Raw genomic sequence first — 27,354 nt, forward strand, 5'->3', positions numbered from 1 at the left:
GAACCTAGAGCCTGTTAAACAGACTGAAGTTAGTCAGAAAGAAAAACGAGTGTCATGTATTAATGCATATCTATGAAATCTAGAAAATTGGTACTAATGAATCTATTTGCAAGGCAGGAATAGAGATACAAACATAGGGAACAGACTTTGGACATAGCACGGGAAGGAGAGAGTGGGAGGTACTGAGAGAGTAGCACCGAAACATATACATTACCATATGTAAATGAGATAGCTAATGAGAAGTTGTATAACACAGGGAGCTAAATGTGGTACTCTGTGACAACCTAGAAGGGTGGGATGGTGTGGAGGGTTGAGGAGGAAGGTTCAAAAGGGAGGGAACATGTACACTTATGGCTGATTCATGTTGCTCTATGGCAGAATTCAAAACAATATTGTAAAGTAGTTATCCTCCAATTAAAAATAAATTTTTAAAAGTCAAAGAAAAAAAGCAAAGATCATGACATCCAGTCCAATCACCTCATGGCAAATAGATGGGGAAAAAATGAAAACAGTGGCAGATTTTAATTTCTTGGGCTCCAAAATCACTGTGGATGCTGACTGCAGCCATGAAATTGGAAAACACTTGCTTCTTGGAAGAAAAGCTACTACAAACTTAGACAATGGTTCATATACTCAAAGCTATGATTTTTATAGTAGTCATGTAAGGATGTGAGAGTTGGACCATAAAGAAAGCTAAGAGCTGAAGAAAGATGTCTTGGACTGCACGGAGATCAAACCAGTCAATCCTAAAGGAAATCAGTCCTGAATATTCATTTGAAGGGCTGATGCTGAAGCTGAAGCTCCAGTACTTTGGCCACCTGATGTGAAGAACTGACTCATAGGAAAAGACTCTGATGCTAGTAAAGATTGAAAGCAAAAGGAGAAGAGGGTGACTGAGGATTAGATGGTTAGATAGCATCACCAACTCAATGGACATGAATTTGAGCAAATTTCAAGAGATAGTGAAGGACAAAGGAGCTTGGCGTGCTGCAGTTCGTGGGGTCCCAAAGAGTCAGAAACAACTTAGCAATTGGAAAACAACTCTACAGCTAGTCTAATCTGAGAAGTGTTAGCTCTTTTCTTTATTGTTACTACATATGCAAAGAAGAGAGTGAAAATGCTGGCTTAAAACTCAATATTCAAAAAACTAAGGTCATGGCATCTGATCCCATCACTCCATGGCAAATAGATGGGGAAACAATGGAAGCAGTGACAGACTTTATTTTCTTGGGCTCCGAAATCACTGCAGACGGTGATTGCAGCCATGAAATTAAAAGATGCTTGCTCCTTGGAAGAAAAACTATGATCAACATAGATAACATATTAAAAAACAGAGATATTACTTTGCTGACAATCCTCCTAGTCAAAGCTATAGTTTTTCCAGTAGCCATGTATGGATGTGAAAGTTAGACCATAAAGAGAGCTGAGGATTGAAGAACTGATGCTTTTGAACTGTGGGGATGGAGAAGACTTGAGAGTCCCTTGGACTGCAAGGAGATCAAACCAGTCCATCTGAAAGGAAATCAGTCCTGAATATTCATTGGAAGGACTGATGCTGAAGCTGAAACTCCAATACTTTGGCTACCTGAGGCAAAGAACTGACTCATTGGAAAAGACCCTGACGCTGGGAAAGATTGAAGGCAGGAGGAGAAGGGGATGACAGAGGATGAGATGGTTGGATGGCATCACCGACTCAATGGACATGAGTTTGAACAAGCTCTGGGTGTTAGTGATGGACAGGGAAGCCTAGAGTGCTGCAGCTGAGGGGGTTGCAAAGAGTCGGACCCAACTGAGCAGCCCAACTGACTGACTGGCATATGCATGAATATTTTAATAACTATATTAAACAAAATCTACTTCTCATGTCCAGGCATAAATCTGTTACCCTGCAATTTATGTTAAAAATCAATGTCCTATCATTTGAAATAAAGTATTTGGTGAGCATGCTTTTTAGTACCTTCAAATACCACTTGTAAAACATATCACATTTTTGCCCTTAATTATCAAGTATTGAAAATGTACACATACATGGCGATTTTACATACCTTCAATTCTGACTGACTATAACATATGGACAGAAGAAGAGATGTAAAATTAAATAATATGAACGTCAGTTAATGTACATTACATAGCTGGGACTAAGTTGAAATGAAGGAGTCACTTAGTCCATAAATTAAGAGGCATTCACTTTCAAGGTCCTGCAAGTGCTCTGATAGAGAAACCTCAATGTCTCACTGTAATCTTGACCCTGGAATGTTGAAGCTAATATGTAGAGAAGTAATTATCTTGTTGTTTAACTTAAAAAATAATTTCAATTTTATCAGAAACAAATACTCATACTTGACTCAACAAAATGAATATTATATCAATGCCCTCAGTTAACATAATCAGTACACTTGGCACAAAGCATACCAGTATGTTCATGTTTTCCAGGTACCAAAATGCAGAGGTACATAACAGTAAGAAAACATTTTCCCAAAAGTAATGATTTATCTCCAGAAAAATCAAACCACTCTGAGTCATGGTCTATAAAAGTGAATCTTAATAATTAATTGAGAGCCTGAACAATATGAGTGAAATAACACAATTTGTGTTGAAGGAGTATAGAATCAAAGGGAAGATAAGTCAGACTGAAGTTCCACTGATTAAAAATTCTAGGTGCATTTTTATAATCTTCAACATTATAATGCTGTGATCATGATAAGAGTTATATTTATGGAGGAGGAATAGGACATATAACTGAAAAGAAAAAAAAATCTTAAATATGACCCAAGGTAGCTTAATTAGGGCCACCTATAAATTGTATCCATAAAGTGGAAGGGGATTTACAGGGAACACAGACTGGGAAACAGGATTTATGACAGACTAATCAAATCTCCTGACTGCTACCTAGTTTACTGATTTTTTTTTTCCAAAACACTAACCTACCTTCTCAATTCATATTACTTCATTTAACTTTATTTAACCAGCAATAATGCCAAGAAGCATACATAAAGATACACGTACAAACACACACACACACACACACACACACACACACAAAATGTCAAACTGCTATTTGGACACATTCTTAAGACTTACTTTAATTTGTCCCTTTTATTTTTCTATAGAACTCTAATATAACCATAGTTTAATATTTTTCTTATGACTGACAAGCTATTTAGAACAAATACATGCTAACTCAAGCAAGTGACAGATTTCAGAGTCACATCAGCAGTTTCTCTCCCTTAATAGGATTACTGAAACTCCATTAATTTGATATGATGTATTTTTAAAGCCCATTTATGTCTACACAAAAATAGTTGATTTTATATTTATTTCTGAAATTTGCAAACACATAGGGACTTTTGCATGTTCATTCACTATGAAATCATGAAACTAGCTAAGCCAGAGTAATTAAGCTTATCTCTAGAGGTTGCTTTTTGAAATTATTAATTGAATATATATGCAGAAAAGCTATTATGGACACCCAAAGATTCTGGACCTAGTAAAATAAGGAGTTTAATCAATTTATTACTGTCAAGGCAAAAGGGAAAATGGTTATAATTAATTAGAGTGTGTAGATATATAATAATAATTCCCACATTAATACATTTGATAACTCAATAATTCATTTATTATTTCCTTGTCAGTTTTTTTAATTTTATGAATATTTGGATATTTAAAAATAATTATATATTTTGTTTTGTGGGATTCACAGACAGTTGCCAATGTAAGAACATAAAGCAAGTGTAAGCAGAATAAGAAGAATGAAAATTAAGGACATAATTTTATATTTGTAGACCTCTCGGACTCAGTTTTCTTACCTATAAAAAATGAATGTTGTGTTTGTCTTTGTTTTTCACCTAGAAACTTAAAACTACTCACTTATTATCTCACACTTGTTTAGGTGAGAAGTTCAGGCAAGTTTAACTGGGTTCTTTGCCTAGGGTCTCACAAGGCCAAGTCTTTTATCTGGAGTCCCTGGGGAAGAATTTGTTTCCAAGCTCTTTCAGGTGATGGAAAATTTTAGTTCCTGGACTGAGGTCCCATTTTCTTGCTGACTATCTGTCAGAGACCACTCTTGATTTCTAGAGGCCACTCGTAGGTCCTTAATTCTCGGTCCACTTCATCGCCACAAAGGAAATAGCTCCCATGTGTTGAATCCCTCTTGCATTTCGAATCTCTCCGACATCTTCTGCTGCCAGCTAGAGAAAATGGTCTGTTTTTAAAAGGGTTATGTAGTTAGATCAGGCCTACCCAGATAATCTTTTTTATGAGCTTTAAGCCAGTTGATTAGTACCTTAATTGCATCTGCAAAATTCCTTTTGACACTATTTTAACACAATCTTAGACATCTCATCATGTTCCAAGTCCCAGAGAGTCTGATGTACACCTTGAGAGAGGAATTTTAGTATTCTGCCTATCACAAAGGTGTGGAATGAAAATGATCTACTTAGTCCTAAATACACTTACGCTAACCAAACCAGTCTCTGAAAGTAAAGTGGACTCTGCATAATTTATTATACATACTATCAGTTTTTCAGGGGCTTTTCATTTTACTTCTACCTCAGGTGAAGAAAGAATAAGCAAAATAAACCATTGTATATCCTCCAGCTAAATTAATGTGAGATTGACTCCAACAGATAATTCTGAAAGAGGTAGGAACAGTATGTATTCTCCTCCATCATTAATGAACGGCAATTTCAGCCTTACTAAAAAGATAATAAGTCTAACTCTTCACCAATACAGTCTCTAAAAGAAATGTTCAAGAAAGAAAAGAGGAAGCATCCTATTTGCATTAAGCATGCTGTCAGCTACACTATGGGGTCTCCTGATTTTATCTTGCATGTTTCTAAAACCTCAGTGTATATTACCTAATAGATTAAATAAAATAGTGCTTTATCACTAGAATACTAAACTTCCTGATAACTCCAAGCATCTAGGTTTTATTGATATTATGGGAACATAAAAATGATTTGCATATGTTTTGTAGAATTACCTAGGCAGAGCATAGAACCATGTATATTTCAATATTTTCGGAGATACTTGGAATACTTCAGTTCAGTACAGTTCAATCGCTCAATCATGTTTGACTCTTTGCCACCTCATGGACTGAAGCACGCCAGGCCTCCCTGTCCATTGCCAAATCTGGAGTTCCCTCAAACTCATGTCCATCGAGTTAGTGATGCCATCCAACAATTTCCTCCTCTGTTTTCCCCTTCTCATCCTACCTTCAGTCTTTCCCAGCATCAGGGTCTTTTCCAATGAGTCAGTTCTTTGCCTCAGGTGGCTAAAGTATTGGAGTTTCAGCTTCAACATCAGTCCTTCCAGTGAATATTCAGGAATGATTTCCTTTAGGATGGACTGGTTGGATCTCCTTGCAGTCCAAGGGATTCTCAAGAGTCTTTTCCAATACCACAATTCAAAAGCATCAATTCTTCAGCCCTCAGCTTTCTTTATAGTTAAACTCACATCCATACGTGACTACTGGAAAAAACATAGCATTGATTAGATGGATCTTTGTTGGCAAAGTAATGTCTGCTTTTAAACATGCTGTCTAGGTTGGTCATAACTTTCCTTCCAAGTAGCAAGCCTATTTTAATTTCATGGATGCAGTCACCATCTGCAGTGATTTGGGAGCCCCAAAAATAAAGTCTGTCCCTGTTTCCACTGTTTCTCCATCTATTTGCCTTGAAGTGATAGGACCAGATGCCATGATCTTAGTTTTCTGAATGTTTAGATTTAAGCCAACTTTTTCACTCTCCTCTTTCACTTTCATGAAGAGGCTCTTTAGTTCTCCATTTTCTGCCATAAGGGTGGTGTCATCTCCATATCTGAGGTTACTGATACTCTCCCAGCAATCTTAATTGCAGCTTGTGCTTCATCCAGCCCAGTATTTCTCATGATATATTCTGCATACAAGTTAAATAAGCAGAGTGACAATATACAGCTTTGACGTACTCCTTTCCCTATTTGGAACCACTCTGTTGCTCCATGTCCAGTTCTAACTGTTGCTTCCTGACCTGCATACAGGTTTCTCAAAAGGCAGGTCAGGTGGTCTGGTATTCCCATCTCTTGAAGAATTTTCCAAAGTTTGTTGTGGTCTACACTGTCAAAGGCTTTGGCATAGTCAATAAAGCAGAAATAGATGTTTCTTTCTGGAACTCTCTTGCTTTTTCAATGATCCAGTGGATGTTGACAATTTGATCTCTGGTTCCTCTGCCTTTTCTAAGTCCAGCTTGAACATCTGGAAGTTCACAGTTCACATATTGCTGAAGCCTGGCTTGGAGAATTTTGAGCACTACTTTGGTAGTGTGTGAGATGTGTGCAATTGTGTGGTAGTTTGAGTATTCTTTGGCATTGCCTTTCTTAGGGATTGGAATGAAAACTGACCTTTTCCAGTCCTGTCGCCACTGCTGAGCTTTCTAAATTTGCTGGCATATTTAGTACAGCACTTTCACAGCATCATCTTTTAGAATTTGAAATAGCTCAACTGGAATTCTATCTCCTCCACTAGCTTTGCTCACAGTGATGCTTCCTAAGGCCCACTTGACTTCGCATTCCAGAATGTCTGGCTCTAAGTTGGTGATCACACCATCGTGATTAAATGAGTCGTGAAGAACTTTTTTGTATATTTTTTCTGTGTATTGTTGTCATCTCTTCTTACTATCTGCTGCTTCTGTTAGGTCCATCCCATTTCTGTCCTTTATAGTGTCCATCTTTGCATGGAAAGTTCCCTTGGTATCTCTAATTTTCTTGAAGAGATCTCTGGTCTTTCCCATTCTGTTGTTTTCCTCTATTTCTTTGCAGTGATCACTGAGGAAGGCTTTCTTATCTCTCCTTGATATTCTTTAGAACTCTGCATTCAAATGGGTGTACTTTTCCTTTTCTCCTTTGCCTTTAGCTTCTCTTCTATTCACAGCTATTTATAAGGCATCCTCAGACAACTGTTTTGCCTTTTTGCATTTCTTTTCCTTGGGATGGTCTTGATCCCTGCCTCCTGTACAATGTCATGAACTTCCATCCATAGTTCTTCATGAACTCTGTCTATCAGATCTAATCACTTGAATCTATTTGCCACTTCCACTGTACACTGTAAAATTGTAAGGAATTTGACTTAGGTTATACCTGAATGGTCTAGTGGTTTTCCTTACTTTCTTCAATACTTCGTAACATATAATTATGACTTTTTCTGGGTACATTATTTAGTATGAATTACCTAAAAATGCTTTAGATGAACAGATTTTTTTCACAAACTTTGTAATATTTAACTCAATTTATGAAACTGTAATGCTATAAGACATTACTTTTAGAAAATCTATTTAATGCATTTTTCCACTGAAACACTTAACTTTACTGTTTTTGATAAATCTTCACATCATTTTCCTTTAATTTGTTACATTTAAGTATGATGGAATAAGTAAAAGGAAATTACAGTACTATCAGAAATTGATATTACATACTTTAGACTTTTATCAATTTAGCCACTAAATTTATAACACTTGTTAACCTACCAAGAGAAAAGAAATTAAATAATGAATTAAATAATGAAATTAATTGTTCTAAAGCAGTAATTTTAAAGAAGGGGCTATACTTAACATAGAGTGACTTGTGAATCATGACTTTTTGGGTATGTGTTCCAGTCCTGTGAGCAATCTCACACATGACTAATTACTTAGTATGCAGAATGATTTGGATGATGCAATATATTTTTTGAATTATTTCACTTAGCATGTAACCAGGCTTTTAAGTCTTCCAAATAAATCATTTAGAAATTGTCAGTTTTTAAAGTCAACCTTCTCAAAAAAATCACAAGATATTTATGGCACTTTACAATTTCCATATCTCTATTGATTGATTGGTAACTTTCTAAAGATAAATCTACCTCCACAGAAAGAATAGAGTAAATTTTCTGTCTGATTATATATATTTTGTTGGATTGAAAATTACTTGGATTATAATGACTCATTCAAAAATAACAAAAGTATGTATTGAGGGTCTGTTTGTACCAGGTACAATGTTGAAATGCATTTTGGTCCCCACCAGAAAATTTGACAGTCCAATAAGTGATCATAAGTTGCAAAATCAATTAACTTTGTGGCTTTCTCCTTTTATATATAGCAACTTTAAAAATTTTGATAGCTTTTAATATTCATCTAAGGGGGCTAATTATTTTGAAAAGCTGTCAAGCTGATTTTGAGTTCATAAAGAAAGAGCAAGAACGTTTGGAGCTTACAACTATTATGAATATAGCTCTAAAATCATGCCATAGGTTAGAATTTCAAATTTTTGAATCAAAAGACCTTGATAGAAGACATTCTATGAAAACTCTGTAAATTCAATTGCTATATGCTATAATTATGATCAAGTAATGCAAATTAATGCTTTAACGAAATATTAAATAGAAATAAACTTATTTAAGGTTACATAATTAGATACTAGAGTTTTGGCATTCTAATATGTGTGTGTGATATACATGTATGTGTTTTGGTAACTCAAATATGTTCAACCCTTTGCAAGCCCATGAACTGCAGCATGTCAACTTCCTCTGTCCATGGGATTCTCCTGGCAAGAACACTGGAGTGGGTAGCCATTCCCTTCTCCAAGGGATCTTTCAGACCCAGGGATTGAACCTTGGTCTCCTGAACTGCATGTGGATTCTTTACCGTCTGAGCCACTAGGGGAGTCCATGCATATGTATTTGGTTCAGTTAAGTTTCTCAGTGGAATTTGACTCTTTGCGACCCCATGGACGGCAGCACACCAGGCCTCCCTGTCCATGGCCAACTCCCGGCGCTTGCTCAAACTCATGTACATCGAGTCAGTGATGACATCAAACCATCTCATCCTCTGTCATCCCCTTCTCCTCCTGCTTTCAATCTTTCCCGGCATCAGGGTCATTTCCAATGAGTCAGTTCTTCACTTCAGGTGGCCAAAATATTGGAGTTTCAGCTTCAGCATCAGTCCTTCCAATGAATATTCAGGACTGATTTCCTTTAGGATGGACTGGTTGGGTCTCCTTGCAGTCCAAGGGACTCTCAAGAGTCTTCTCCAACATCACAGTTCAAAAGTATGAATTCTTTGGCATTCAACTTCCTTTATGGTCCAACTCTCACATCCATACATTACTACTGGAAATATCATAGCTTTGACTAGATGGACCTTTGTTGGCAAAGTAACGTCCTTGCTTTTTAATATGCTATCTAGGTTTGTCATAGCTTTTCTTCCAACGAGTAAGCGTCTTTTAATTTCATGGCTGCAGTCACCATCTGCAGTGATTTTGGAGCCCAAGAATCTAAAGTTTATCACTGTTTCCATTGCTTACCCATCTGGTTTTTGGTTTTACCTGCTAAGTCAACTCTTGCGACCCCAGGGACTGCAACCTGCTGGACTCCTCTGTCCATGGGATTCTTTGGGCACGAATACTGGATTGGGTTGCCATTTCCTTCTCCAGGGCATCTTCCTGACCCAGGAGTCGAACCCAGGTCTCCTGTGTTGCAGGCAGATTCTTTACCAACTGAGCTACACGGAAGCCCATCTATTTGCCATGAAATGATGGGACTGGATGCCATGATCGGTTTTTTTGTTTGTTTGTTTGCTTTTGAATGTTTAGTATGAAGGCAGCTTTTTCACTTGCCTCTTTCACTTTCATCAAGAGGCTCTTCAGTTCATATGTATATATATATTTTAAAATCGTTGTTCTCTTTTGGGAATTGTGTAAACAAAGCAGCAGTTTTTTAAATTAATTTATTTTAAATGGAGGCTAATTGCTTTACAATATTGTAGTGGTTTTTGCTATACATTAACATGAATCAACCGTGGGTGTACATGTGTCCACCATACTGAACGCCCTTCCCACCTCCCTCCCCATCCCATCCCTGAGGGTTGTCCCAGTGCACTGGCTTTGAGTTCCCTGTTTCATACATTGAACTTCCACTGGTGAACCTTTTCACATATGATAATATACATGTTTCAATGTTATGCTCTCAAATCATCCCATCCTCACCTTCTCCCACTGAGTCCAAAAATCTGTTCTCTATATCTGTGTGTCTTTTGCTGTCTTTCATATAGGGACATCGTTACCATCTTTCTAAATTCCATATATATGCATTAATATACTGTATTGGTGTTTTTCTTTCTGACTTACTTCACTCTGTATGATAGGCTCCAGTTTCATCCACCTCATTAGAAATAGTTAAACATAGAGTACAGAGTGTTTATTCACTCTTCCCTCCTTTTAGAGACTAACATCAAAAATACAGATGGAAGTAAAATGGATTCAAAAACAAAAAAATAAAACTGAAAGATCCTGAAGTTTGTAAGGAACACAAGACTCTTTTAGTTTGGCCTTTGTTTCTAACACAAACTTTACCAAACTCATAAAAGAAAGATAATAATCACTGATTTCTTGTTTTAAAAAAGGTGAATCTATCCTCTTTCCTTTCATACGTTTTTCTTCCTGAGTCTTTTCTGAAACTAATACAGCATTGTGTGTGTGTGTGTGTGTAGACCTTTAAGGAGATTTGTTTTCAACTGGTGAAGTATCAAATATATTCAAATATTTCTCTCCAAACATGGTATAAGCAAATAAACTTATGCAAATAATTATCTGAACTCAAACTGCAGTCATCCATCTTCTTTGTTCTCTAAAGAGAATTTCTTCACCACTGATGGCTGACATGATGGATTCCTATAAAACCATCACATATACATAATCAGGTAATAAGATTTCCTTTAGCTTTGGTTTGCTGCAACTTGTTTTACCTTTCAAATTTATTGAAGTTTCTTTTGAGTAAAATAAATGGCAACATAAATGTCTGACATTAGCATTGAATTATAACATCATTGAATTAAATATAAGAAGCCATCTATAAAGTTTTTAATTCAAGCTTTTGAAATTATCTGAATTATTTACATGTAGTAGTCCAAAAGCATAGCAGTCATACAACTAAGATACATTCATTTGTATGAAGATAGAAAGTTTATTTGGGATGCCCATATATGCATAACTTTTGATGAGAGTTGTTCATGTGTTTAATTTTGCATAATTTTTAGGACATTAATCACAGATAATAGGTTTCTGAGATTTTTGAAGTAATACAAAAATAATAAAGCTATGATGTTAAACATCTTTCTTCATCACCTTCTTATCTATCTAATTCCAAGTTCTCTTCATTTCAAGTCTGGAATAATTCATATGTTTCTATTAACAATATGACCATCTAAATTTAAGATCTTATTTTCTTGCTTTTTAGTAATTATTTTTTGTATTGAAGTAAAGCATACAGTTTTACTATCTTTCATCTTAAATATTAAGATTATTTTATAAATGATTTCCTGGTTTCAAGCTGTGTCCTCTGCAGCCTATGGAACCAATTAGTTTGAGAATCATCTTCCTATAGTCAGGGCCTTCTCTCATAGCTCAGTCAGTGAAGGGTCTGCCTGCAGTGCAGGACACTAGGGTTCGACCCTTGGGTCAGGAAAATCCCCTGGAGAAGGAAGTGGCAACCCACTCTAGTATCCTTGACTGGAAAATCCCATAGACAGAGGAGCCTGGTGGGCTGCAGTCAATGGGGTCTCAAATAGTCAGGCACTACTGAGCAACTAACACTTCCTATAGTCACGTTCTGCTAATGTCAACCTCTACTTCAAACTTCTCACCTAATAAAGAGTGTTAAGACTTCCTCGTCTTGAGGTTAAGATCTGAGATCTGGCTCTAACTTAAAATTCACAATTTATTTCTCAAATCACCTTTTACAACATACTATCAAACTGTAACAGATGCAATCTGTAGACTATGTTTATCTATGAACAATTAAAATCATTTATCAGTTTTGTCCTAAAGAAGTTACAGATTTTAGAATTTGATTCTAGGATTGCAATAATAGATTGACCTGAAAAAATATTAAGAAATTCATAGGGTATCTTTTAACTTTATGATAAAATAATTGCAAGCAACACATTTGTAATGGCACTCTGTATTCATAAAGTTTTGACACATTGCACAATGAAGGTGCTAAATTACTTAAACTTATAAGAATCTTATGTAGTATGTATATTTTAATATATGCATTGCACTGTAATTTTATAAGACATTCAATTAGAATATATTAATCCGGGCAAGTAGTGCATAATTAGTAAGAGAATATTTTATGTATGACATCCAATATATTTTCCAAAAATCTTGAAGTTAATATATTTCTGTAAGCAAACATACAAACTTTTGCTAGTTTCTCAGTATAAATCACATGGAGAACTCTGGTTCTCACCCAGAAAATTCTAGTAAAATAAAGTCCTAACTATAAGCTCCTTTTTGTTAGTAGGGTATTGAATTAAAATTGTTTGCCTTGATATCCTACTTTTATTGTTAATTTTTTCGTTCATTATGCTTTGATATATTAGCAAATGAAGGAACATAAAGATTAAAATACAGTGTTTATTCCTAAACTTTCTTGTAGGGAAAGGGAGTATCTAGGAACTATTATTGAGCATAGAGCCTTGCCCTACAGAACTGGCCTTCCAGTAAAAGGAGTATTACCTTTAATATATGGAATTAGGTACTTTGAAGAGAGACAGAATGTGACTTGAGATATTTGATTAATTAATTCTTAAACACATTTTAATCTAAATTTGTTGATTCATTCATAGCTGTATTTAATCAGCATTAATCACCTCTCTGCTCAGATTTCTTTCTTAATATTTACTTGTCACTTACCTTGTAACCTGATTGCTTTTTAAAATAAATTTTCCTCTTTTATTATTATTACTACTTTTAATCTTTTGGCCATGCCACTTAGCATGTGGAATCTTACTTTCCTGACCAGGTATCAAACTCATGCCCCCCCTCCAGTTGGAAGTACAGAGTCTTAACCACTAGACCACCAAGGAAGTCCCTACTTGATTTCTTTTATTGTGTTATATCATTACCTCATTCAAGTCAGCTTTTTAGCCTTTCCATCAAGGAAATTGGTGGTGGCGGTGGTTTAGTTGCTAAGTCATGTCCAACTCTTGCAACCCCATGGCCTATACCTGCCAGACTCCTCTGTCCATGGGGTTCTCCAGGCAAGAATAGTGGAGTGGGTTGCCATTTCCTTCTCCGGGGGATCTTCCTGAGCCAGGGATCCAACCCGGTCTCCTGCACTGCAGGCGGATTTTCTTTGCTGACTGAGCCACCAGGGAAGCCTTCCAAGAAAATTATTGCTTAGTAAATAGTCAATCTTAAGTACCCTTATAATGCTGTGTGTATGCTTGTGTGTGCATGTGCCTGAGGGATAGGGTTGGAGAGTTAAGTGTCATAATTACTATTCTTAAAATGATAAGACACCATACTTACCCTTACATTGGTGGGTTGTACACAAAAAAGGACGTTGAATTTAGTTGTGACTCTACTACTACTATCACTGTGAATTTTGTTGCTTTCAGTCTCCTAAACCCTTTTCCTGGTAATTTTTATTTTAAATATTTACCATGATTTCTTTTAATCTTGAGATCACACATAAAGGTATTTTGCATTTTCTGGGTAAGAATCCCATGGAGAATGCCATGAAGAGTCAGACACGACTTGGCAACTAAACAAAAACAACAAAGCACAAATGGAATGAGTCATATTATTATTGAAATTTCATTTCAAATGCTTATTTTAAGCATAATTTTTCCAGTACAGAAATATATGTTAATCAGAGGAATATAACTTTACTTGACATCTAAACATTGGCAAATAAGAGGAGAAAGATATCTAATATGAGAGGTAATTGTGAGCTTGATGTGAATCAGGCTTTAGTTGATCAAGAGGCATTCTACTGGGTCTGAAATGTGTTCAGGGAATATTGCTATGGGGATATTAACTGCAAAAATGTTTTTTTCACATTTTGTACTAGTGGTGGATTTTCCACTTTTAATCAAGGAAAGTGCTCAATTACTTCATGGGAGTTTTGCTTTATTAAATGGCATGGAAAATCAACCTGAGTTTTATGGATTTAGGTATGAGATTCTTTTTTTTTTTTTAATTTACCATGGCTGCACCTTCACTTCATGGAAAATAGATTGGGAAACAGTGGCTGACTTTATTTTTTTTAGGCTCCAAAATCACTGCAGATGGTGACTGCAGTCATGAAATTAAAAGACATTACACCTTGGAAGGAAAGTTATGACCACCCTAGACAGCATATTAAAAAGCAGAGACATTACTTTGTCAACAAAGGTCTGTCTAGTAAGGCTATGGTTTTTCCAGTGGTCATGTATGGATGTGAGAGTTGGACTGTGAAGAAAGCTGAGTGCCAAAGAATTGATGCTTTTGAACTGTGGTATTGGAGAATACTCTTGAGAGTCCCTTGGACTGCAGGGATATCCAACCAGTCCATCCTAAAGGAGATCAGTCCTGGGTATTCATTGGAAGGACTGATGCTGAAGCTGAAACTCCAATACTTTGGCCAACTGACGCAAAGAGCTGACTCACTTGAATAGACCCTGATGCTGGGAGGGATTGGGGGCAGGAGAAGGGGCCTGGCGTTCATGGGGTCGCAAAGAGTTGGACACGACTGAGTGACTGAACTGAACTGAACTGAACATGATAAATGACTTCATCCAAAAACCACTGGTATACTTATTCTCTCTCTCCTCAAATATTAAGATAATGTCTAATTCACAGAATAAATCTCAGGACAATACAAACTTAAGAAAAGTGCACAAACCAGAGATGCTTCCCCTGGGACACTGTTGATAGAATATCACCCACAGGAGAGGATATAAATCCTTCAGGGAGACTGAAAAAATGAAAGCCTAAAATTAGAGAATACAAAGGAGCAGATTACTTTTCAGTTCAATAAGGGTCTGTAATTCTCCACTGCTCAGGTGCAGACGAAAACTACTAAGGTCAGAATCAAGTCAGTTCAGTAAGAGATAGCACTATAAATAATGAGCTGTTCTCTTGTGAGTCAATCACTACCAACTGCCTGTTTAAAATGTCAGAGCTGTCAAGGTCAGTAGGCATTCACCTGATGGCAAGACTGACCTAGTGTCACTTACACACAGTCTTTAAATTAAATTTGAAGTCTCAAAAAATGATTATCTTTGTTTTTAGAGACAATATTTGAATCAATAAGTTTTGGGGCACTGCACTCTAAGAGTGATATGGGTTGATTCAGATTTACAAGCTGTAGGCAACTGTCCATTAAAGCAATTACATTAACACTTTGGGCTGGTTAGAAATCAATATTAAGGCAGAGGCTGAGTATTTGCGTATTTTTTCTCTGTCAGTATGTCTTCACCAAGTCTTTTAGAAATCAGTGTTTTCAGTTCACTTTACACTACACAACCAGGACTAAAGAGTGAGGTACTGAGAAAAATAGAATCCAGTCAGGAAGAGAAAGAAATTCACAATAGAAATAACTAGAATGAAATTTGGTTAAAAATAACTTTTATTATTAGTAATATTAAAGAAACAAAGTATGTTTCCTCTGAAATAACTTGATTAGACACACTTTGTGACTTGCTTCAAATTAACGTTTAGGTACTTTTCAAGTAGATAACTAATGTGAACTCAGCTTGTTGAAAACTTGCTTAGTTACACACTCAACAAGCCTGATGGCTTGTTTTGATTATTTTTGCCCTTTATGTAGTAAGTGTAAAGTAACACTAATTAAAAGCTTTTCTACTGAATAATCCATGTGCATTACCTTCCAAAGTTTAGCTTAAGGGGTCTACATTGACAAAAACACATTTTATTCCCTTCACTTGATTTCATTAGCAGGACTCCACTTTGACTTTGTGTGAACATTTAGATTTTCCTCCAGAGCATGTTAGAGCACAGAACGATTAGCAGAGCATTTGAAGTAACCACAGTTCAGGGATAGTGGGAATGAGCCCTATAGCACTGTGCAAGCACTGGGGCCATTTATAGATGTTCTGTGCAATGGTGGGTAAAATAGGGATCCACTATATTGTACCAGAAGCATTTTCTCTAAAGCCCTCAGTAAGTCCCTTCTCTGCTAAATAGTTCAAATGTACATTTTGTATTCAGTAAACAATTGCAAAGAAAAGACAATGAAGTTGTAAAAAGAATTTTGCTCCGTCACTATAAGTCTTTAAATTTAAAAGGAAAGTGAATACGTAAAATGATCCCAAACTGCCTACTGAATTGCTAAGAGTTAGCTGCGATGGATTACACAGAAGCGCACTGGCTTCGACTGACCACGCAGAAGTGTGGCCGTGAGCATCTAACCCACGTCCGAGGTCAGGGGCGGCGACCCAGAGGAGCTACCCTATGCCCGAGATCAGGGGCAGTGGCCTAGAGGAGCTACCTCACAACCAAGGAGCAGCGGCTGCAAGGGTGCAGGAGGACTGAGAGGAGCTACTCCATGTTCAAGGTCAGGAGGGGTGGCGGTGAGGAGATATCCCTCATCCAAGGTAAGAGAAACCCAAGTAAGATGGTAGGTGTTGTGAGAGGGCATCGAAGGGCAAGGCACACTGAACCATAATCACAGAAAACTAGCCAATCTGGTCACACAGACCACAGCCTTGTCTAACTCAGTGAAACTAAGCCATGCTTTGTGGGGCCACACAAGACAGATGGGTCATGGTGGAGAGGTCTGAGAGAATGTGGTCCACTGGAGAAGGCAATGGCAAACCACTTCAGTTTTCTTCCCTTGAGAATCCCATGAATAGTATGAAAAGGCAAAATGATAGGATACTGAAAGAGGAACTCCCCAGGTTTTTAGGTGCCCAATATGCTACTGGAGATCAATGGAGAAATAACTCCAGAAAGAATGAAGGGATGGAGCCAAAGCAAAAATAATACTCAGTTGTGGATGTGACTGGTGATAGAAGCAAGATCTGATGCTATAAAGAGCAGTATTGCATAGGAACCTGTAATGGTAGGCCCATTAATCAAGGCAAATTGGAAGTGGTTAAACAGGAGATGGCAAGAGTGAATGTCGACATTTTAGGAATCAGCGAACTAAACTGGACTGGAATGGGCGAATTTAACTCAGATGACCATTATATCTACTACTGTGGGCAGGAATCCATTAGAAGAAATGGAGTGGCCATCATGGTCAACAACAGAGTCCAAAATGCAGTACTTGGATGCAATCTCAAAAATGACAGAATGATCTCTGTTTGTTTCCAAGGCAAACCATTCAATATCATGGTAATCCAAGCCTATGCCCCAACCAGTAACACTGAAGAAGCTGAAGTTGAACGGTTCTATGAAGACCTACAAGACCTTTTAGAACAAACACCCAAAAAAGATGTCCTTTTCATTATAGGGGACTGGAATGCAAAAGTAGGGAGTCAAAAAACACCTGGAGTAACAGGCAAATTTGACCTTGAAGTATGGAATGAAGCAGGGCAAAGGCTAATAGAGTTTTGCCAAGAGAACGCATTGGTCATATCAAATACCCTCTTTCAACAACACAAGAGAAGACTCTGCACATGGACATCACCAGATGGTCAACACCAAAATCAGATTGATTATATTCTTTGCAGCCACAGATGAAGAAACTCTATATAGTCAGCAAAAAGAACACTGGGAGCTGACTGTAGCTCAGATCATGAACTCCTTATTGCCAAATTCAGACTTAAACTGAAGAAAGTAGGAAAAACCACTAGACCATTCAGGTATGGCCTAAATCAAATCCCTTATGACTATACAGTAGAAGTGAGAAATAGATATAAGGGACTAGATCTGATAGACACAGTGCCTGATGAACTATGGACGAAGGTTCGTAACATTGTACAGGAGACAGGGATCAAGAACTTCCCTATGGAAAAGAAATGCAAAAAGGCAAAATGGTTGCCTGGGGAGGCCTTACAAATAGCTGTGAAAAGAAGAGAATCGAAAAGCAAAGGAGAAAAGGAAAGATATCCCCATTTGAATGCAGAGTTCCAAAGAGTAGCAAGGAGAAATAAGAAAGCCTTCCTCAGCAATCAATGCAAAGAAATAGAGGAAAACAACAGAATTGGAAAGACTAGAAATCTCTTCAAGAAAATTAGAGTTACCAAGGGAACATTTCATGCAAAGATGTGTTCGATAAAGGACAGAAATGGTATGGACCTAACAGAAGCATAAGATTTTAAGAAGAGGTAGCAAGAATACACAGAAGAACTGTACAAAGAAGAACTTTACGACCCAGATAATCACGATAGTGTGACCACTCACCCAGAACCAGACATCCTGGAATGTGAAGTCAACTGGGCCTTAGAAAGCATCACTATGAACAAAGCTAGTGGAGGAGATGGAATTCCAGTTGAGCTATTTCAAATCCTGAAAGATGATGCTGTGAAAGTGCTGCACTCAATATGCCAGCTAATTTGGAAAATTCAGCAGGGGCCACAGGACTGGAAAACGTCATATCAATAACCTCAGATATGCAGAGGACACCATCCTTATAGTAGAAAGTGAAGAGGAACTAAAAAGTCTCTTGATGAAAGTGAAAGAGGAGAGTGAAAAAGTTGGCTTAACGCTCCACGTTCAGAAAACTGAGATCATGGCATCTGGTCCCATCACTTCATGGCAAATAGATAGGGAAACAGTGGAAACAGTGTCAGAATTTATTTTGGGGGGCTCCAAAATCACTGCAGATGGTGACTGCAGCCATGAAATTAAAAAACGCTTACTCCTTGGAAGGAAAGTTTTGACCAACCTAGACAGCATATTAAAAAGCAGAAACATTACTTTGCCAACAAAGGTCTGTCTAGTCAAGGCTATGGTTTTTCCAGTGGTCATGTATGGATGTGACGGTTGGACTGTGAAGAAAGCTGAGTGCCAAAGAATTGATGCTTTTGAACTGTGGTGTTAGAGAAGATTCTTGAGAGTCCCTTGGACTACAAGGAGATCCAACCAGTCCATCCTAAAGGAGAACAGTCCTGGGTGTTCATTGGAAGGACTGATGCTGAAGCTGAAACTCCAATACTTTGGCCACCTGATGTGAATGTTGACTCACTGGAAAAGACCCTGATGCTGGGAGGGGTTGGGGGCAGGAGGAGAAGGGGACGACAAAGGGTGTGATGGCTGGATGGCTCCACCGACTTGATGGACATGAGTTTGAGTAAACTCTGGGAGTTGGTGATGGACATGGAGGCCTACCATGCTGTGATTCATGGGGTCTCAAAGAGTCGGACACGACTGAGCGTCTGAACTGAACTGAAGATTAACAGAGATAATGGGCAACCTGCAAAGTATATAGGTATTTATGCTTATTACAATTTGCTTTGTGATTCTTTCTTGACATTTGAGACATTTTAGTCTATATTTATTATTTACATTTTTGAATGAACAAAACAGAGTGATGAGAAAAATGTTTCAATGGAAAATATTCCTGAATTTATCTTTTAGTTTTTAATTTTTTCCCCATTATCTCTAATTTTATTGTTACTATGCTCATAATTTGAAAAAATCTGTCTTAGGAATCTTGGGACCATGTGAACTCTCTTTTACCTGCTCATTAGTAGTTATCTCAACTGAGACATAAATAGCCGGTTAACCTAATCTGTCATTTAATAATATGAGTGTTTGCCGATAGCACACGCTTGAAAAATTTTGGATCTACAAATCCCTTTCACTATGTGGATTTCCAGACAGACTCAAAATATCACCCAGAAAGTTACTAATAAAATTTGCCACAGAGACCTTCCAGCGATGATTGGTCTGTGGATGAATTTTTCATTTGCAATCTTGCTGTCAGAGCGTCTCTCTCCTTAGAAATATTTGATCTTCTTTCATTTTGAAGTTGGTAGCAGATAATATCTCACCCATTTTATGACTCAATGTTTTCTATCATATAGAAGTGGCCTTTATTCGAGGGTGGGATGTTTCGAGAGAACAGCATCGAAACATGTATATTATCTAGGGTGAAACAGATCACCAGCCCAGGTTGGATGCATGAGACAAGTGCTCGGGCCTGGTGCACTGGGAAGACCCAGAGGGATGGGGTGGGGAGGGAGGTGGGAGGGGGGATCAGGATGGGGAATACATGTAAATCCATGGCAGATTCATGTCAATGTATGACAAAAACTACTACAATATTGTAAAGTAATTAGCCTTCAACTAATAAAAATAAATGAAAAAAAAAAAAAGAAGTGGCCTTTATTTTTGTCCATATTCTCCATTACACATGGACATATAAAATCTATATTTTTAAATGAGCCTGTGTTCAGTAATATAATTCAGTTCTGTTGAGTCACTCAGTCTTGTCCAACTCGTTGGGACCCCATGAACTTCAGCACACCAGGCTTCCCTGTCCATCACCAACTCCCGAAGTCCACCCAAAACGATGTCCATTGAGTTGGTGATGCCATCCTACCATCCCATCCTCTGTCGTTCCCTTCTCCTCCTGACCTCAATCTTTCCCAGCATCAGGGTCTTTTCAAATGAGGCAGCTCTTCAGGTCAGTTGGCCAAAGTACTGGAGTTTCAGCTTCAACATCAGTCCTTCCAATGAACACCCAGGACTGATCTCCTTTAGGATGGACTGGTTGGATCTCTTTGAAGTCCAAGGGACACTCAAGAGTCTTCTCCAATACCACAGTTCAAAAGCATCAATTCTTCAGTGCTCAGCATTTTTTATAGTCCAACTCTCACATCTATACATGACCACTGGAAAAACCATGGCCTTGACTAGATGGACCTTTGTTGGCAAAGTAATGTCTCTGCTTTTTAATATGCTACCTAGGTTGGTCATAACTTTCCGTCCAAGGAGTAAGCATGTTTTAATTTCATGGCTGCAATCACCATCTGCAGTGATTTTGGAGCCCCCAAAAATGAAGTCAGCCACTGTTTCCACTGTTTCCCCATCTATTTGCCATTTAGTGTTGTGATTGAATGCCATGATCTTAAATTAGTACTTTAAAATCAGTCAAGATCTATTACTATTATTTGAATAATTCATTTTAAATAATTTCAACATTTATTATAACTTTGTAATAATAGTAAACATGCATATGCCACTTAACTGAGTGTCAGACTCTGTTCTGTTAGCATATATTATTTATTAAGGAAATATTTTGAATTCTGTTTTACAGATTAGGAAACTGGGGCATAGCATGGTTATGTGAAGATAAAGCAGTTCAGTTCAGTTCAGTTCAATTCAGTCGCTCAGTCGTGTCCGACTCTGCAACCCCATGAATCACAGCACGCCAGGCCTACCTATCCATCACCAACTCCCAGAGTTTACTCAAACTCATGTCCATCGAGTCGGTGGAGCCATCCAGCCATCACATCCTCTGTCGTCCCCTTCTCCTCCTGCCCCCAATCCCACCCAGCATCAGGGTCTTTTCCAGTGAGTCAACATTCACATCAGGTGGCCAAAGTATTGGAGTTTCAGCTTCAGCATCAGTCCTTCCAATGAACACCTAGGACTGATCTCCTTTATTTTTTTATTTTTATTTTATTTTATTTTATTTTCAGTGGGTTTTGTTATACATTGATATGAATCAGCCATAGAGTTACACGTATTCCCCATCCCAATCCCCCCTCCCACCTCCCTCTCCACCTGATTCCTCTGGGTCTTCCCAGTGCACCAGGCCCGAGCACTTGACTCATGCATCCCACCTGGGCTGGTTATCTGTTTCACCATAGATAATATACATGCTGTTCTTTCGAAACATCCCACCCTCACCTTCTCCCACAGAGTTCAAAAGTCTGTTCTATACTTCTGTGTCTCTTTTTTGTTTTGCATGTAGGGTTATCATTACCATCTTTCTAAATTCCATATATATGTGTTAGTATACTGTAATGTTCTTTATCTTTCTGGCTTACTTCAGTCTGTATAATGGGCTCCAGTTTCATCCATCTCATTAGAACTGATTCAAATGAATTCTTTTTAACGGCTGAGTGATATTCCATGGTGTATATGTACCACAGCTTCCTTATCCATTCATCTGCTGATGGGCATCTAAGTTGCTTCCATGTCCTGGCTATTATAAACAGTGCTGCGATGAACATTGATCTCCTTTAGGATGGACTGGTTGGATCTCCTTGCAGTCCAAGGGACTCTCAAGAGTCTTCTCCAACACCACAGTTCAAAAGCATCAATTCTTCGGCACTCAGCTCTCTTCACAGTCCAACTCTCACATCCATACATGACCACTGGAAAAACCATAGCCTTGACTAGACAGACCTTTGTTGGCAAAGTAATGTTTCTGCTTTTTAACATGCTGTCTAGATTGGTCATAACTTTCCTTCCAAGGAGTAAGCGTCTTTTAATTTCATGGCCGCAGTCACCATCTGCAGTGATTTTGGAGCCCCCCAAAATAAATTCTGACACTGTTTCCACTGTTTCCCCATCTATTTGCCATGAAGTGGTGGGACCAGATGCCATGATCTTAGTTTTCTGAACATGGAGATTTAAGCCAACTTTTTCAGTCTCCTCTTTCACTTTTGTCAAGAGTCTTTTTATTTCCTCTTCACTTTCTGCCTTAAGGGTGGTATCCTCTGCATATCTGAGGTTATTGGTATTTCTCCCGGCTATCTTGATTCCAGCTTGTGCTTCTTCCAGTCCAGCGTTTCTCATGATGTACTCTGCATGTAAGTTAAATAAGTAGGGTAACTATATATAGCCTTGTCATAATCCTTTTCCTATTTGGAACCAGTGTATTGTTCCATGTCCAGTTCTAACTGTTGCTTCCTGACCCGCATACAGGTTTCTCAAGAGGCAGGTCAGGTGGTCTTGTATATCCATCCCTTTTAGAAATTTCCACAGTTTATTGTGATCCACATAGTTGAAGGCTTTCGCATAGTCAATAAAACAATTAGTAAGTGATAAATCTCAGATGTAAATGTAGTCAGTTATCTCTAGAATCCATGCTCTTAACTTTGAAACTATAGTAGAAATTCTTAAGATATTTTGGATGATAGAACCTTAGATCTCTATTGCAAATATCTTTCACAGCTTAAAAACACTTTTGTTACATATAAACTTTAACAAAAGCAAGCAATGTTTATGTTCTACTAACTCTTAAACCAGATTCATAGGATCTGTGATTTCACATAGACTCTAAGAAGGAGCACTTCCTGGAAATTCTAAGTCAGAAGAAACACGTTCTTGAATTTATAAAAATGAAAAACTAGTTCATATTTTGTGGGCTTCAATGTGAAAAATATATGCTGTGCTATGATGAATAATGTCCTCCCAAGGACATTCATGCTGTAATCCCTGGAATTAGTGAATGTGAAACTTTAGGTAGCAAAGGCTAATTAAATATGCATATGGAATTAAGGTTGCTAACCAGATGCTATTAAGATAGGCATAGTAGCCTGAATTAACCGGGTGAGTTCCATGTAATCAAAAGTGGAATTAAATGTGGAAGAGGACAGATCAGGAGATCATGGTGATGGGAAGTTGGGCATTCTGCCCTCTACAGGCTTTGAAAATTGAGGAAAGGGCGATATGAGTGGCCTCAGGAATTTCGAAAGGGATTCTTCCCAAGAGCCTCCAGAAAGGAACAGTGCCCAACTGACATCTTGCCTTTAAAGCCCAGCAAGACCTATTTTGGACTTTTGACCTCTGGGACTATAATACAGATTTTGTTAAACTAGTCTATAATACAGATTTTGTTAAACCACTAGTCTATGGTGATTTGTTACAGCAGTGACAGGAAATTAATATATATAAGCATGCCACTTATTTTTTTAGAATATTTGAATGCTCTTCAATGCAAGACAGGTTTTTTTTGGAAATAGCTCAGAAAAATAGTGATAAGTCGATTTGTTTCCAGATTGTTGTCATTAGCAGTTAGCTCACATAACAAATTCACCTTCTATCTAAGTGTCAAGAACTTTTCTAAATGCTTTAAAATGCTAATTCATTTAATTTTCACAATAACTGTATGGTATAGATTCCATTATCCTCCCCATTTCATAGATAAGTAAACTAAGGAACAGAGAGTTTAGATAATTGGTTGAAATAGTAAGTGGTAATGTAAAGATCCAGGCTTCTTAACTCTAGAGGTCATGTTCTTAACCATCAAGCATGCTGCCTTTCAAAGGAGATAAAAAAAAAAAAAATCTTGTGATATGACTGATATTGTAAACAAGGTAAATGGCAGGGAATTTAGCCTCATGAAAGAAGAGCTTCCTTGTCCTATTCTTTCACTTTATTGATGGGAATCTCAGGAGACAGAGAAGTGAAAGAATTTGTCTAAGCTCATGCATACTGTTCATGGGGTTCTCAAGGCAAGAATACTGAAGTGGTTTGCCATTCCCTTCTCCAGTAGACCACATTCTGTCAGGCCTCTCCACCATGACCCATCCGTCTTGGGTGGCCCTACATGGCATGGGTTAGTTTCATTGAATTAGACAAGGCTATGGTCCATGCGATCAGATTGGCTAGTTGTCTATGTTTGTGGTTTCAGTCTGTCGGCACTCTGATGCCCTCTTTCACCGCCTACCATCTTACTTGGGTTTCTCTTACCTTGGACGTAGGGTATCTCTTCACGGCTGCTCCAGCAAAGCACAGCCACTGCTCCTGACCTTGGACATGGGGTATCTCCTCTCGGCCAATGCTCCTGCCGCTCCTGCGCTGCACAGCCACCACTCCTGCGCCTGCTTACATAAAGAGTACATCATGAGAAACGCTGGGCTGGAAGAAGCACAAGCTAGAATCAAGATTGCCGGGAGAATACAGATAACCTCAGATATGCAGATGACACCGCCCTTACGGCAGAAAGTGAGGAAGAACTAAAGAGTCTCTTGATGAAAGTGAAAGAGGAGAGTGAACAAGTTGGCTTAAAGCTCAACATTCAGAAAATTAAGATCATATCATCTGGTCCCATCATTCATAGCAAATAGATGGGGAAACAGTGGCTGACTTTATGTTTTGGGGCTCCAAAATCACTGCAGATGGTGGCTGCAGCCATGAAATTAAAAGACACTTACTCCTCGTAAGAAAAGTTATGACCAACCTAGATAGCATATTAAAAAGCAGAGACGATACTTTGCCAACAAAGGTCCATCTAGTCAAGGATTTTTCCAGTGGTCATATATGGATGTGAGAGTTGGACTATAAAGAAAGCTGAGCGCTGAAGAACTAATGCTTTTGAACTACGGTGTTGGAGAAAACTCTTGAGAGTTCCTTGGACTGCAAGGAGATCCAACTAGTCCATCCTAAAGGAGATCAGTCCTGGCTGTCCATTGGAAGGGCTGATGTTGAAGCTGAAACTCCAGTACTTTGGCCACCTGATGCAAAGAGCTGCCTCATTTGAAAAGGACCCTGTTGCTGGGAAAGATTGAAGGCAGGAAGAGAAGGGGATGACAGAGGATGATATAGTTGGATGGCATCACTGACTCAATGGAGATTAATTTGGGTGTACTCCGGAAGTTGTTGATGGACAGGGAGGCCTGGGGTGCTGTGGTTCATGGGGTCACAAAGAGTCGGACACGACTGAGCAACTGAACTGAACTGAACTGAACTGAAGCTCATGCAGCATGTCTTTGATATCTGTCATAACCTTTCTGTGAATTTCCCCCATTGTTGATGGGGAAGATGAAGGGAAGAAAAAAAAAAAAACAAACACTGAGAATACTGAGAGAGGCAGTGTAACACCTACAGAATCTGTTTTCAGATTCGGATCTACTACTTAATTAGGCATTGGCTTAGACTTGAGTAGTCTTCATAATTCACAAGTGTTTGAAGGAGAAAGTTTTGTATTAAGGTCCCATATTTACTAGGAGAGTATTAATGATTTGTCCACCATCAAAAGGTAAACTTAGTCTATTTTATAGTCAAAATAAATGGCCAGATAAAAGTACATATATTTCTCTGCACCTATTTTTCAGTTAAAAATAAAAAAAAAAGTTGAGACAAATAGACACCTAGACTGGAAATTAAGTTTCAAGGTTTATTTTAGTGATTCTCCTTATCTGTACTCACTACTGACAGTAGGCTGTGAATATGTTCTTGACTGTTGTGCTGAGTAACACTTCTCTCACTATGCATATAAAAGACTGCACTATTTATCCTGGAGTTTTGTAAAATGAAAAACCTAATGAAACTTGACTCTTGTGGTTTGAATTCTTTGCAGTCACCTATAGTAAAAACATAACCTTATATCATGCAAAGCAGCATCATTTATTCATATATATTATATAAGAAGTGATTGCTTTGAATAGAAAAGATGCTAAAAGGACTATGATTAATTTCATCAGACTTGATGGAGTATATGAATAGTTACTGTAAATTAAGAAAAAACTGTAACCTGAGTTGAATGCAAATATTAGGCCGAGAGGAAGAAAATAAGGATTTTGTTACACTTACTGAACTTTAAATTTAACAGGAGTTTGCGTAGACACTACACTTTAAGACATTCTCAAACTCTCAAATTGCAGTTTAACAATTAGTGGTTTGATGTGTGAGGAAATGTCTTTATAGCAGGAATTGAATGACTGGTATATCCTAGCTGAGAATGTAAATAGCATGTGTAAGAGTTCATAATGAATGATACATGCTCTAAAAATGATACAAAATGCTGTTGACTTTTCAAGTATTGTGGTCTGATACAATATCCTTGAAATTGACATTAAATATTATATTTCACCTTACAGAATTCACTGCTCCAGGATGTCATGGAACTGATCAAATGCCATGGTAGATTAGGGGAATGAATGAATTGTATAGGCTTGTGAACAAAAGTTAAAACAGGAGCAAATGAATCAAATATTTAGGTATAGTATATATACATAAATATTTTTATCTGATTAAGCGGTGCCAAGCTTAAATGGTAATGAATCGTCTATTTTCTATACTGTTTAGTAATTTTGAATTAGTAAAGTTGAATTAATAAATTCAAATTCTGACAATCAATTAATTCTGCCTAATTTTTGCTAAAAGCTGAAATTACCTGTTTTTCATGTATTTCATAAAATCATTATAATCATTTTGAGAGTGATAGCTGGTGTGAATTATTTGGTTTATATTTCATTTTAGTTACTGTATTGCACTTTAATCCTTCTGATGGTCAAGCACTTAGAGAGTGTAAAAAGAGGAATAAGAAGGTTTATTGAGTTTTTACTATATACCAAGTACTAATCTAAACACTTGAATGTGTGTAACATAAGAGCCCTATGAAATATATTTCTTTAAATCCTATTTTTTAGGTTAAAAAAAACAAAAACAAAACTGAAGCCCAGAAACACTAAGTAAATTGCTCAAGATCGTCAACCTAGGAAATAATGGAGCTGGCATTCAAGCCCAAGAAGTCTGACTGGAGAAATCCAGTTTTAACTCTCTTTATCGATTGTTGTTGTTGTTCAGTCACTAAGTCCTGTTCAACTCTTTGCAATTCCATGGACTGCAGCACACCAGGCTTCCCTGTCACCCACTATCTCCCAGAGTTTGCTCAAATTCATATTCTTTGAGTCAGTGATGCAATCCAACTATCTC

At 37.7% G+C, this 27,354-nt stretch overlaps 1 protein-coding gene across 4 annotated transcripts in view; it reads left to right on the forward strand.

Moving 5' to 3' along the window:
* Positions 1 to 27,354, forward strand: part of LOC136154110 (protocadherin-11 X-linked) — an 823,611-nt gene that overhangs the window by 141,919 nt on the left and 654,338 nt on the right. The window contains exon 4 of one of the 4 annotated variants that reach the window (XM_065916353.1): positions 24,399 to 26,757. The exons of 2 other annotated variants lie outside the window; for them this stretch is intronic. In XM_065916353.1, the coding sequence (XP_065772425.1) occupies positions 24,399 to 24,530 (132 nt within the window). In that variant the 3' untranslated portion in view covers positions 24,531 to 26,757. Of the gene's footprint in view, positions 1 to 24,398; positions 26,758 to 27,354 lie in introns of those variants that run through there. One more of the 4 variants, XM_065916357.1, reaches the window with a different exon arrangement.

This window comes from Muntiacus reevesi, chromosome X (assembly GCF_963930625.1).
Source record: "Muntiacus reevesi chromosome X, mMunRee1.1, whole genome shotgun sequence".
Taxonomy (NCBI): Eukaryota; Metazoa; Chordata; class Mammalia; order Artiodactyla; family Cervidae; genus Muntiacus; species Muntiacus reevesi.